This window comes from Equus caballus, chromosome 5, assembly GCF_041296265.1.
Source record: "Equus caballus isolate H_3958 breed thoroughbred chromosome 5, TB-T2T, whole genome shotgun sequence".
In the NCBI taxonomy this organism is placed as follows: Eukaryota; Metazoa; Chordata; class Mammalia; order Perissodactyla; family Equidae; genus Equus; species Equus caballus.
Genome location: NC_091688.1, coordinates 64940972 through 64954305, shown reverse-complemented (window position 1 = coordinate 64954305; position 13334 = coordinate 64940972). Strand labels below are relative to the sequence as shown.

The following is a 13334-nucleotide window of genomic DNA, read 5'->3' as shown; positions in this document are numbered from 1 at the left end:
TATAAAATATGATCCCTGCTCGCAGGAAGCTTCTTCTCTTGATGTGAACACAAGACTAAGAGGCAAGAAATGAATCTGGCAGCATTTTTCTAACAAGGGGTCCCTGAGGGCAGAGGGGGGCAGAGGATATGTTATTCCTGGAATCTGGGTGGCATTTGAGTTGGATTATAGAATTTCTTTGCAGTCTTATGTTTTACTTTATTTATTTTTTGTTTTATTTCATTTTTTAAAATCAAGTTTTGTACAGACTTATAATTTGCATTGTAAAAATTTTTTTAATGACTTACCAGTAAACTTACTTAGCGTCTGTCTCCCACACCTTCAAGGTAAACTGACATTCCACCAAGATGTGCCGAGAAATCCTGCGATTGTGGATCCTCCTTGGCATGGTGAACCCCTAGAGGTGGAACCCTAATTGGTAAATGTGGAATTGGGGTATCCCAAAAACCATCATCTTATACCAAAATGTGTGATACAGACAACAACCGCTGTGACTGTTCAGGAAAGGCCAAAACATCTGGAAAAACTCCATGGAGCCAAATAGGAAAAGTATTATTCTAACCGCAGCCACTGATATAAGCTCCAGGACACAGACATTTTTTTGTCTTAGTTACACTATTTTTTGAAAATGAGGAAACAAGTCATTTTAAAAACAAATACATATATGTTTTTTAATAGAAATGGAAAGTAAATACGCAGTAATGCCAGAGATAAACTATCTTCAACTCTGGGCTTTTTTCAAAAGATACAAGATCATTTTTTCAAAAGATAGAAGAGCATAGGTAAATCACATTCATACTTGAGAAATGTTAAATAGCAGACAATTTAAATTCATAAGGAACAATGACTATTTTTCAGTAGCTTAAAATTTGTTATTCATTCCACAATTTCTATGAGTAAAAAAACAGCTAATCATGTACCTTAATATTGTCATCTACATGTTACTCAAAAGTACAAGCAAACCTGAAGATAGAGTCCCATGCTTGTCATGCCTATTATAAAAGCACTGAGACATTTATCTGGCAAAACTAATACAATGGAAACTACATTTTAGAATACGTTTCACAAACAAAAGTCCAACATTCCTCTTTGGTTCAGAAAATATAAGAGGTAGGTTCGAATAAAGTAAATGCCTATTATGTCACTACATTTTCATTAAAATTTTGGCAATTTATACCAGAAATTACTAGAAATCAAACACATGTTTAGGAACTAAATTAAAAAGTGACAAGAATAACTTCAACTAATAAATGCTTTTCTAAGTCCTAATGACTTAATCAGAAAAAATAGTTAACTCAGAAAAAGATAGTTGACTACAAAAATGGCTTTAGTAAAATAAAAACATGCTATAATAATATAAATTAAGTCTTCTATATCATAACATATTCCTAAAACTTGGGGCAAGAGAGAACATCAATGTATATGTTTATAAATTGGGCCTTTCATTTGAATATAGGTACCTAATATACAAGATTAATATATACTACTGTGAATATGTACTATTCTTCTAAGTTTGTGCTGCCCAAATTAAGAATTGCAGGTTCAAAGAAATTCAACAGTAAGGACGAAATGAGAATGTCATTCACCCATGATCAGCCCACTTCATGCAATTAAGAAATTTCAGATTACCAAGAAGGGTCCCCAGAAGCTTTCCTGATTAAAACAGAATCTGATTCAAGTAGGAAACAAAGGACAAAGAAAAGAGAGATGCTCATCAGAAGCTAATATAAAGAAAAGGGTTTTGTTTCCTGGTGCTTTTCAAAGCAACGACAGAATAAACAATCTTTCAAATAAGTTGCCTTGTATTGATAATTTAACAGTAATATACTGATGATCAGTATGTCATCCCAGGAAGCAAATAACAGTGTAAGGAAAGTGGGAAAGGGCCAGCTGAAATAAATACTATTTCATCACTTCTCCTGACACAAAAATGATATGAATGGACTGCAGTATTCTCATGCCTTGAAATTCTGCCACTTATGTTCACTTTTATTCAGCTTAAAGAAAGATAACAATACAAACACTATACTACTTATTGGTTGCTGTAAGGCATGTTTTCATGCAATGATTTTCTACTAATGGTTCTACAAGGAAATTTTAAGAAATCTATAAAGACATTCAAAACATATAAAACAACTTAAGTTTCAAGGTTTTCTGATCATTTTGCTTTTAAGAAAACGACATTTGAGAATAAAGGAAGTGGCATAAATTTGAACCAACCAAAATAAAGATTACAATTTATAATTCTACCACACAAAACAAATTTAATGCAAGTAAGTACATTTTTCAGATGTAGGACTCAGTGCAGAGATTTGTAGAAAAGGACTAGTAAGAAAAGATAAAATATAACTTTGTGGCCTTTTCAAAATTGTATAAGCTTATCAAAACTATGATTTTCAACATTTCTGTTTATATAAAATTGAGCCCAAACATTTGAAGTGATCATTGAGATGCTCTTCCCTTCTGTGAAAAAAATACGACTCCTTTTGCCATAGATTTGTTGTAATTCTAGGAGAAAAAGTCACTCCAGAGATTGCTGGAAATTTCAACAATCATGCTAAAGCCAAAAATTCAACATGTCATTTCTGGGTTATTCCTAAAGTTTGTTTCATATTTTCATAAACCACATAACTGATGCCCACAGCAGGGAGCACCTTCATGAAGTTTGGGGTGATGCCTCGGTAAAGACCTGGGATTCCTTCTTTGGAAATTATGCGGCGAAAGAGACCAACCATGTTGAGCTGTGGGCTTCCTCCTAACATGGCTAGAAGATAAAAACAGAAACAAGACTACTTTAATATTCCAGCACGTTGTGTTATTATTACTATACACAATTATGATTCAGAATGATATTCTAGAACACAATGAAAAGATAAAATTTACTCCAAGGGGCCCAAGAAATGCCCCCTTTATATAATTCTCCCTGTATAGAACCTAATAGTGAGTGCTCTGATTGTAATAATGATGGTAATAACATTTATTTATTGAGTGATTACTATGTGCTAGATATTGGGTTAATTACTTTATATACCAGTCCTGCAAGGTAAGTATTATTATACCCATTTATTTATTTATTTATTTATTGAGGAAGATTAGCCCTGAGATAACTGCTGTCAATCCTCCTCTTTTTGCTGAGGAAGACTGGCCCTGAGCTAACATCCGTGCCCATCTTCCTCTACTTTATATGTGGGATGCCTACCACAGCATGGCGTGCCGAGTGGTGCCATGTCCGGACCCGGGATCCGAACCAGTGAACGCCAGGCCGAACTGCTGCGCCACTGGACCAGCCCCTATTATACCCATTTTATAAACGGGGAACTGGAGGCTTAGAAAGATTGAGAAACTTGTTCTAAGATACTTAGGTAGCAAGTGGGAGAGCTGAGAGCTGATGGTCTTTCTGACTCCAAAACTCATGCACTTTCTACCACCTGACATGGCCGCCGCCACCCCGTCCTCATTAACCAAAGTGCTGAAGAGAGAATGGTTCAATCTTAGGAAGTAAGAGGAGTATGGGGAGATTAGGGAAAATATGGGGTCCCTAGGCCTTGAAAATAATCCCAATAGGCAGGAAAGAGAGAGGGAAAGCCCACGCTGTTGACACAACAAAGACAAGGGTGGGAACATGCATGTGCCATGGGGATACCACTGGTTGCTGCATGTGATGATTACACAGAGGATACCAAGTGGCTGGAGCTGGGCAAGGCAGGGGTGGAGAAACGAAGACAGAGCAAAAAAACAAAGTGGGGATTACTAAAGGCTTTGAAATTCCCACTAAGAACTTTGGAATTTATTCTGAAGACACTGAAAAGTCACAAAGATTTCTGAACAGGAGTAAAATGATCAGACCCTGACCTTAGAAACAACCATGCTACCAGCCATGTGGGGACTGGACTAGAGCTGGCAGACAGCAGGGGAAGACTGGTTCCGCGATGGTTTGAATCAGATCGCCTGGGTCTGAAGTCTAGCTCCACTATCTACCAAACATACAACCTCACAAAGTTACTCAATCTCTTTTTGCCCTAGTTACTCATCTGCAAAATGGGGATAAAATTAGTCTCACCCTCCAAAAATGGTTGCGACGTTTAAATAAGAGAATACCCACGAAACGTTTAGTTTACCACTTTGCATTTTTCTCTCCAGCTACATAATCTTCTTTCAGCTCCTCAAATACACCACATTTTCTCCTGCCTCAGTGCCTTCACATATGCTTTTCCCGGGGCTAGAATGTTCTTTCTACGTCCCCTCCACCCCTGCCACCTTTGCCCAGCTAACTCCCACTTGTTTTGCAGGCTCACCTTAAACGACAATGTTCTCTGCCTACCAAGTTAGGTTAGAGCCCCTTGCTCTATGCTCCCCTAACAAAGGGGAGGTGGGTTAATGAGGTTGTTTACTTGCTGAATGTGTGTCTTCTCCACTCCACAACGGCAGGGACCAATCTGACTTGTGGACTGCTCTAACCCCAGCACCTGGCAGAGGGTCCAGCACCTGACAATGGCTCAGGAAGTATTCGTTAATTAAGGATTGACTGCCTGGGTGAGGCAGGAGTGGTTGGTACTTGGACGAGAGGTTGGGGATAGAGCTGAAGAGGCCCAGGGTGTACTATTTAAAGAAATAACAGTGGATATGGTTGGCCAGGGAAAGAGCAATAAAGAAAAGAAAGGCACAACATGCACACTTCAATGTAGCAATAAAAGCCAGCAAATCATAATAAAAGAGAATAATCAATGAGATGGCAGAAGAGTCAGGAGGGTTCAGTGTAGTCAAAGCCAAGGGAGGACACAGTGTCACAAGGGGGGGTGATTGTAGGTCAAAAGTTGTAGGGTTAAACAATAATAAACAATTCCAGGGGCCAGCCCAGTGGTGCAGCAGTTAAGTGCACACGTTCCGCTTCTCGGCAGCCCAGGGTTTGCCGGTTCAGATCCTGGGTGCAGACATGGCACCACTTGACACACCATGCTGTGGTAGGCATCCCACATATCAAGTAGAGGAAGATGGGCACGGATGTTAGCTCAGGGCCAGGCTTCCTCAGCAAAAACAGGAGGATTGGTGGTAGATGTTAGCTCAGGGCTGATCTTCCTCAACAAAAAAAAAAAAAGAAAATTTCCAGCCACCATTTACCAAGAACCTGACAAATGCCAGGTGCTTTACACATATTGTTGCTAATTCTTACAACACTGCACAGCTTTCATTCCCATTTACAGATGAGAAAACAAAAACCCAAAGCGGTTTGGGGCAAGAATCTGAACACAAATCCACCTAGATACTAAAGTTTATATGCTCTTAAAACATGTATTCTCAACAAACAAAAACAACGTACTCTGGTGATGCATAAAGCACAGATATACATCCAGTACACGTGCAGTGAATCTGTGGTTAAAAATTTCATTAAAACAGAGCATTTAGGAAAGAATTTGTCAGATGGTTCCATAGGGAGGCAATAATGAAAAACAGGTTGAGAAACACTATCTTGAAACTACACTCCGCCATCTCAGTGGAACTCGAAGTTCCAAAAACAAGTCCCTGACGCAGTACTATTTATCAGCATGATTCCTTCATCAAAAACTCACCTTGAGCCTGCATGCGCGTTCGCACCAGAGCCAGGGGGTAGCTGGCCAGCTGCCCACAGGTGCTCGACAAGGCACCACATCCCAGCAACACCATCACTCCAGGGTTTACAGAGTCTTTGGCGAAATTATCCAGCCAATGGGACTTCAAGAGCTGCCAGAGAAACAGAAAAGAAGAAAAATAATGAGCTAACTTTACAAGTGCTTTCAATCAACGTGAAGACTTTCACAGCGACTCTCATCCTTATGAGGGGACCATTTCTGCACGATCGGGGGGCACACTGCCAGGAGCAGCAGCCACCGTAGAGGCAGCGGCCTGCAGAGAGGAAGGGAAGCTGCTGGGGATTCAGAACACGTGAGGTTTGCACTCGCTGCTCATCTTCTTCTAAATAAATAACAGCACGCCAAATGTAGGCTCTAAAGAACATTTCCTAGCCGGTACTGATAAAAATAACACAATACGACTGATCGCATCTAATTTTGTACTTTACACATATGTAATTTCATTTAGTCCTTTTACAAAGCTCTGAGGTGGAGCTATTCTTTTGATTTCAGAAATGAGGAAAATGAGTCTCAGGGAGATTTTTAAACAAGCGTGCAATAAAGTGTACTGATCCCCAGGCCATGCTTTTTACCCTATTATCCTAGGTCCCTGTATTTCCATTAGAAGGCAATGATTGAGAGAAATTAGATAAAATATAAATGCTAATATATTTTTAAATATAAAATATTTTAAGTTAAAATTATATGCTAATATGTGGGAAAAATTACATTTTGTATGGTAGCCAAGCATACTAATACACCACCCAGAGCAAACTACACATTCAGTGCAATCTCTATGCAAATCACACTGACATTTCTGAAGAAACAGAGAAAACCATCCTAAAATTCACATGGAATGTCAAGGGACTCTGACTAATCTTGGAAAAGAAGAACAAAGTTGGAGGCCTCACGCTTCCTGATTTCAATATACACTGCAAAGCAACAGTAATCAAGATGGTGTGATGGGGGCCAGCCCCGTGGCTGAGTGGTTAAGTTCGTGTGCTCCACTTCAGTGGCCCAGGGTTTCGCTGGTTTGGATCCTGGGCATGGACATGGCACCACTCATCGGGCCACGCTGAGGTGGCGTCCCACACAGCACAACCAGAGGCACTCACAATCAGAGTATACAACTATGTACCGAGGGGAGGGGGAGCTTTGGAGAGAAAAAGAAAGATTAGCAACAGATGTTAGCTCAGGTGCCAATCCTTAAAAAAAAAAAGAAAGAAAGAAAAGAAAGTTGCTAAGAGACTAGATCCTAAAATTTCTCATCACAAGGAAAAAAAAATTTAACAAAAAAAGATCATGTGTTACTGGCATAAAGACAGATAAACAGATGAAGGAAATAAACTAGAGAGCCCCCAAATAAACTCTTGAATATATGGCCAAATGATCTTCAACAATGGTCCTGGGCAAACTGGATATCCACATGCAAAAGAATAAAGCTGGACCCTTACTTTACACCTTATACAAAAATTAACTCAAAATGGAAAGACCTAAACATAAGATCTAACACTATAAAACTCCTAGGAGAAAACATAGGCTAAAAGCTTCAGGATACTGGATTTGGCAATGATTTCTTGGATATGATACCAAAAACAGGCAACCAAAGTGAAAAATAGACAAACTTCAACTTAAAAACTTCTGTGTAGCAAAGGAAACAATCAACAGAGTGAAAAGGCAACCTACAGAATGGGAGAATATATTTTCACACCATATATCTGATATGAGATTAATATCCAAAATATATAAAGAATTCCTACAACTCAATGACAACCATAAAAAAATAAATAACCCTATTACAAAATGGGCAAAGAATTTGGATAGACATTTCTCCAAAGAAGATATATAAATGGACAACAAGCATATGAAAAGATGCCCCTCACTTATCATCAGAGAAACGCAAATCAAAAGCACAATGAGATATTGCCTCACACCTGTTAGGACGGCCACTACTGAAAAAAAGAAAAGAAACAAAAAACAGAAACAAGTGTTAGCAAGGATGTAGAGAAATTACTATTGGTGGAAATGAAAAAGGGTACAGCTGCTATGGAAAATGCTGTGACAGGTCCTCAGAGAGCTTAACACAGAATTACCATATGATCCATCAATTCTACCCCAGGCACAGTGTATACCCACAGGAACTGAAAGCAGACTCTCAGATACTTATATCCAATGTCTATTGCAGCATTATCCACAACAGCCAAAAGGTGGAAACAACCCAAGTGCCCATGAAAAGATGAACAGATAGGGGCCAGCCTGGTGGCACAGTGGTTAAGTTTGTGCGGTCTGCTTCAATGGCCCAGGGTTCATGGGTTCGGATCTCGGGTGTGGACCTACACACTGCTCATCAAGCCATGCTGTGGCAGTGTCCCACATACAACCTAGAGGAAGACTGGCACAGATGTTAGCTCAGGGACAATCCTCCTCAAGCAAAAAGAGGACTGGTAACAGATGTTAGCTCAGGGACAATCTTCCTCACCAAAAAAAAAAAAGATGAATAGATAAACAAAATGTGGTATATCTATACAACAGAATATTAGTCAACCATAAAAAGGAATGGTGTTCTGATACACGCTACAACATGGATGAACCCTGAAACCAATACGCCAGGTGAAATAAGCCAGACAAAAAAGGATAAATATTATATGATTCCACTTACATGAAATCACTAGAATAGGCAAATTCACTGAGACAGAAAGAGGATTAGAGGTTCCCAGCGGCTGGGAGGAGGGGAGAGTGGGGAGCTATTTTGTAATAGTTACAGAGTGTTCGTCTGGGGTAATGAAAACGCGTGGGAAATAGATAGTAATGACGGCTGTACAACAGCGTGAACGTAATTAACGTCCCTGAACTGCACTCTTGAAAATGCTTAAAATGGCAAATATTATGTTCTACATATTTTACCACAATTTTTAAATTATATTTTAACTTAAATTCCAAAAGCCATTGAATTGTACACTTTAAATGAGTAAAAGGTATGTGAATTATATGTTAATAAACCTGTTACAAAAAAAAAAAAGTAACGTCCTCTAAGAAAGCCTTCATTACACATCCCACCCCTCCACTCGGCTACAGGTTGAGTCCCCTCCCAACGCGCCCAGGCTTGCTTCTATCACGGCACCACACTCTGTGCTTTCGCTGTTTGCATGCCTATCTCCTCCACCACATCTTCAGTCTTTTAAAGGCAGAAACCAAGTCCTTCTGTCAATCTCTAGGTCCAGCATCTAACCCAGTGGCTTGCAAATAGTGTGCGCTCGACAAATGTTTGTCAGAGTCATAAATTATTAAATGGTTTAAACGGCACAGTGAATCTAAGGTTTGTAGTCTGAGCTGTCTCTTCAGTACAAGGGATGAATCTGTGCTACCCACATCAGTCTCTTGGCTTTATCAGATTTCAACAAATCAAAGAAAATGTGCCATTTTTGCTTATTGCCTCTCCCTTCAAAAAAATCCCTAGGGGCCCATCCAGTGGCACAGCAGTTAAGTTCGCACGTTCCGCTTTGGCAGCTGGGGGTTTGCCAGTTTGGATCCCGGATGCGATCCTACACACCACTTGTCAAGCCATGCTGTGGCAGGCATCCCACATATAAAGTAGAGGAAGATGGGCCCGGATGTTAGCTCAGGGCCAGTCTTCCTCAGCAAAAACAGGAGGATTGGCAGCAGATGTTAACTCAGGGCTAATCTTCCTCAAAAACACAAAAAATCCCTAGTACCATCTTCTAAGCTGAACAACTATATCTGAAGATGAGTCCACAGTCTTCATTAGTAAAAATAATTCACAGGGAAATCTAATACAAAAGTGACCACAAGAACATGGGAGAGTCTCATATCCAAGGTACTTGAAAAGAAAGATCAAATAACACATCCTTGCATATACTTTTGCTCACAGAATATTTCCTGGTATATGTGTACTTATTAAAAAGTCAAATTCTAACAATAAAAACTATTGAACTATATTTTCAGATTCAAAAGACTGCTACAAACTCACCTCATACACAGCAAGATCTATACCTGCATAAGGTATGATGCCTAATAAATTGGGAATATAACCTTTGTAAAAAGCTCCCACACCTTCATGTTTCAAAATCTTCTTAGCACAATCGAATATTCCAGAGTATTGTCCAGTTTTGCCTACAGCCAGCCTGGTCTTCATAACCTGGTTAAGAAAGAATATAACAAAATATTATTGTTCATATTAACTCTGTCATCACGGAATTCAAAAGAAGTAATTTTATAGAGAACAAATACCTAGTACATACTGTCACGCAAACGACTGTCTGATTTGTTGATGTGTTCTCCCTCACTTACTATCTCCATTGAGGAGCCAAGACGAGGGCCAAGAGGACCCATTTATGGCAAAGAGGATCTGAATGAGGGCAGTGGCAGAGGAAATAGAGAGAAGATAACCTATTGATGCCTTAACAAAATTGACTGGTGACCAGTTAGATGCAGAGGGTGAGGGAAATGGCAGTGTAAAGGATGATTCCAGTCTTTCTAGCTTGGAACAGAGGATGGGGGCAGCAGGGACGTGGGAAAGTGAAGCTATTTACTGAGATGGAGAATAGAAGAGGAAGACTAGGTATTGAATTAGGACATTTTTTTGAGGGGTGGGTGGAGTAATATGAACAATCATATTAAGATGCTTCAAGGAGGGGCTGGCCCAGTGGTGTAGCAATTAAGTGTGCACGTTCCACTTCGGCAGCCTGGGGTTTGCCAGTTTGGATGCCAGGTGTGGACATGGCACTGCTTGGCAAGCCATGCTGTGGTAGGCGTCCTACATAGAAAGCAGAGGAAGATGGGCATGGATGCTAGCTCAGGGCCAGTCTTCCTCAGCAAAAAAAAAAAAAAAAAAAGATGCTTCAAGGAAAGCTTTATTAATATGCATACCACAAAGGTGAAAATTAAGAGTTTACGTCTTGCTTAGGTCTTATCAGTTATTGCAAAATCCTTTGTCATATCAATAAAGACCAATCACACCTACAATAATAACTTTGTTCTAAAGCAGGAATTGGCAAATTTTTTCTGCAAAGGCCAGATAGTAAACATTTTCGTCTTTCCAGGCCTAAAATATCAGGTCTCTGTTGCATATTCTTTTTGGGGGGATTTTTTTTTCTAACCACCTCTTTAAAATGCAAAAACCATTCTTAGCTCAAGGGCTGTACAAAATAGTCCACAGGTCCATGGTTTGCTGATTTGTGCTCTAATGGAAGGAAGTCTAGTTAGGACTACCATCACCTAATCAAATCCTGAAGTTCCATTAGGAAACTTATGATACAGAAACTCTTTGGAAATGAATGGGTGAATTCTGATCCACATTTGGCAGCCAGCCTCCAAGACGGCTTCCAAATACCCCAGCCTCCTTCTATCCACACCTATGTAGTTCCCTCCCACACTCTACCAGGAGTGACCAACAGGTTGCAGCAGAAGTGATCAAAGATTGCAGCTTCCATCTTGGGGCCTTTCTCTCTCTGATCACTCAGATGTGGAAACCAGCTACCATGTTGTGAGGAGACTCAAGCAGTTATGGAGAGGCCCATGTGACAAGGAATTGACGTCTCCAGCCAATAGCCAGGGAGGCCTGGCAACAAACACATGACTGAGCTTGGAAATAGATCCATCACCAGCTGAACCCAGAGGTGACCATAGCCCTGGTCAACACCTGGACTGTGGGCTGTCAGAAACCCTAAGCCAGAGGCAACCAGCTGAGCTACTCCAACTTCCTGACCCACAGAAACCATGCAATAACAAATGCTTGTTGTTTTAAACTGTTAACTTTGGGATCACCCGTTATACAGCAATAGATAATTAATACAAACACCTTTCATGCAGTCAGACTTCACAATGGTCCTTACCTCCATAGGATAAATAAAAGTCTGTGCCGTTGCTCCAGCCATGGAACCAGAAATAAATCTCTCAAAAGTTCCTATTTTCTGTCCTTCCTCAGTAAGCAGCTTCTTGTACTGTATAAATAAATTTTTAAATGCACATTAATACCTCTTATAGACTTAATTGTGTCCCCTTATAAGTTCATACGTTGAAGCTATAAATCCCAATGTGATGGTATTTGGGTGGGGCCTTTGGAAGGTAATTAGGGTTAGATAAGGTCATGAGGGTGGGGCCCTCATGACAGAATTAGCATCCTTATAAGAAGAGACACCAGAGAGCTTTCTCTCTCTCTCCCTCTTTGTGCCCCCACCCACTGCCACCACGCATGCACCAAGGAAAGGCCGTGTGAGCACAGAGCAAGAGGGCGGCCGTCTGCAAGTCAGGAAGAGAGCCCTCACCAGAAACCAAATGAGCCAGCGCTTTGATCTCGGAGTCCCCAGCTCCAGAACTTTGAGAAATTAATTTCTGTTATTTAAACCACCATTTTTTGGTATTTTGTTATGGCAGCGCGAGGTGACTAAGACAATACCAAAATACAAATAAGCTCCTAGAAATCAATTAATTGCCAATGTGATGATGTTTCTCAAAACGCATACACTGCATTAACACCTAGCAGAAAAGCAAGGCGTAAATGCTAACATCCAATTTATCGGCCAGTGGTTTCCAAGATCGCTTTCCACAGAACACAGACGTCTTCCACAGACGGGACCCAGTTGCTCCTTTGCTAAAACAGAATAATAGCATTCTTTCCCAGGTGTACAGAAAATACACAGTTAATAAAGTGTTGGCAATTTTTGGATATTTTCCCCATCATTATTTCTTTTTTTAAGATGAGTTTCTTTTCACCAGTACAAATAAAACTAACAAGTAAGTGACAAGAAAATATTAACAAAACAATTTATAAAAACAGTTTTTGTAGGTAATACATATAATTATACCAACAAGTCAAGCCCAGTGCCCACCTGGCCCACCAGAACCAAACCAACCGACACAGCTGATCAGGCCAAGGGTGGAATCTGACCCAAATGCAGCCAAAATATCGACAAGGCAGGAGGTCAACATCGCGGGCTCCACAGTCAGGCAGAACTGGGCTGGACCCCCAGAAACGTGTGGCCCGGGGCAAGTTCATGGACACGTCCAAGCTGCGGTTTCCTCATCTGTGATAACAGTGCCTATCTCCCCAGGTCGTTGAAAGGATTAAATCAGATAATACTTGTAACACACTGAGCACAGTGCTGGACTCACGGGAAATGTTCAGTAAATGTTACTGTTATTATTACTAACATACTACGTTTCTACTTGGAGAGAATAGCTCTGCCCAAACACCGACTATGGTAATAAGCCAGACAAACCAGATTCCTTCTCTTAGAAATGGCCAATTTTCTTCACCTCCTGTTTGCTTTAGCTCATTTCAGTATGGTTTCTCCTCTCATTACTTCACTGAAGTGTTTATACCAAGCTTTCCTATCTGTAGGTTGATAAATCCTAAAAGATATTTTTTCTTATCGTATTTACCATTTTTTCTTATCGTATTTGACCTTTCATGAAACCCTTTTCTTCCTCCGACTTCTAGGCCCTCACTCTCTGTGGATTTCCTCCTGTCCCGCTGGCTATTCCTTCTCAGTCTCCTTTGCAAGTTTCTCCTCTGCTTCTCCCGGGCATGTTCCCAGGATTCTTCCCATTCTATAAGGCTTCCTGAGCGGCCACTCCAGTGGCTCCAACACAATAACAACCTCTCTCTCAAAGATCTCTCCCCTAATTTTTAGATGATATATCCACTTGCCTACTGGACAACTCACTGTACATGACAGAGATAGCTCAAACTCAGCGCGTCCGAAATGG

General features: G+C 40.4%; 1 protein-coding gene across 1 annotated transcript in view; it reads right to left on the bottom strand.

Annotated features, from left to right (window-relative positions):
- Nucleotides 1-644: 644 nt before the first annotated feature.
- SLC25A24 (solute carrier family 25 member 24) overlaps nt 645-13334 on the bottom strand; it is a 47216-nt gene continuing 34526 nt past the window's right edge. Inside the window, exons 7-10 of the mRNA XM_001492743.5 lie at nt 11459-11566; nt 9595-9762; nt 5568-5718; nt 645-2764 (exon numbers count right to left, since the gene is read on the bottom strand). Coding sequence (XP_001492793.2) covers nt 2580-2764; nt 5568-5718; nt 9595-9762; nt 11459-11566 — 612 coding nt within the window. The 3' untranslated portion in view covers nt 645-2579. The remainder of the gene's footprint in view (nt 2765-5567; nt 5719-9594; nt 9763-11458; nt 11567-13334) is intronic.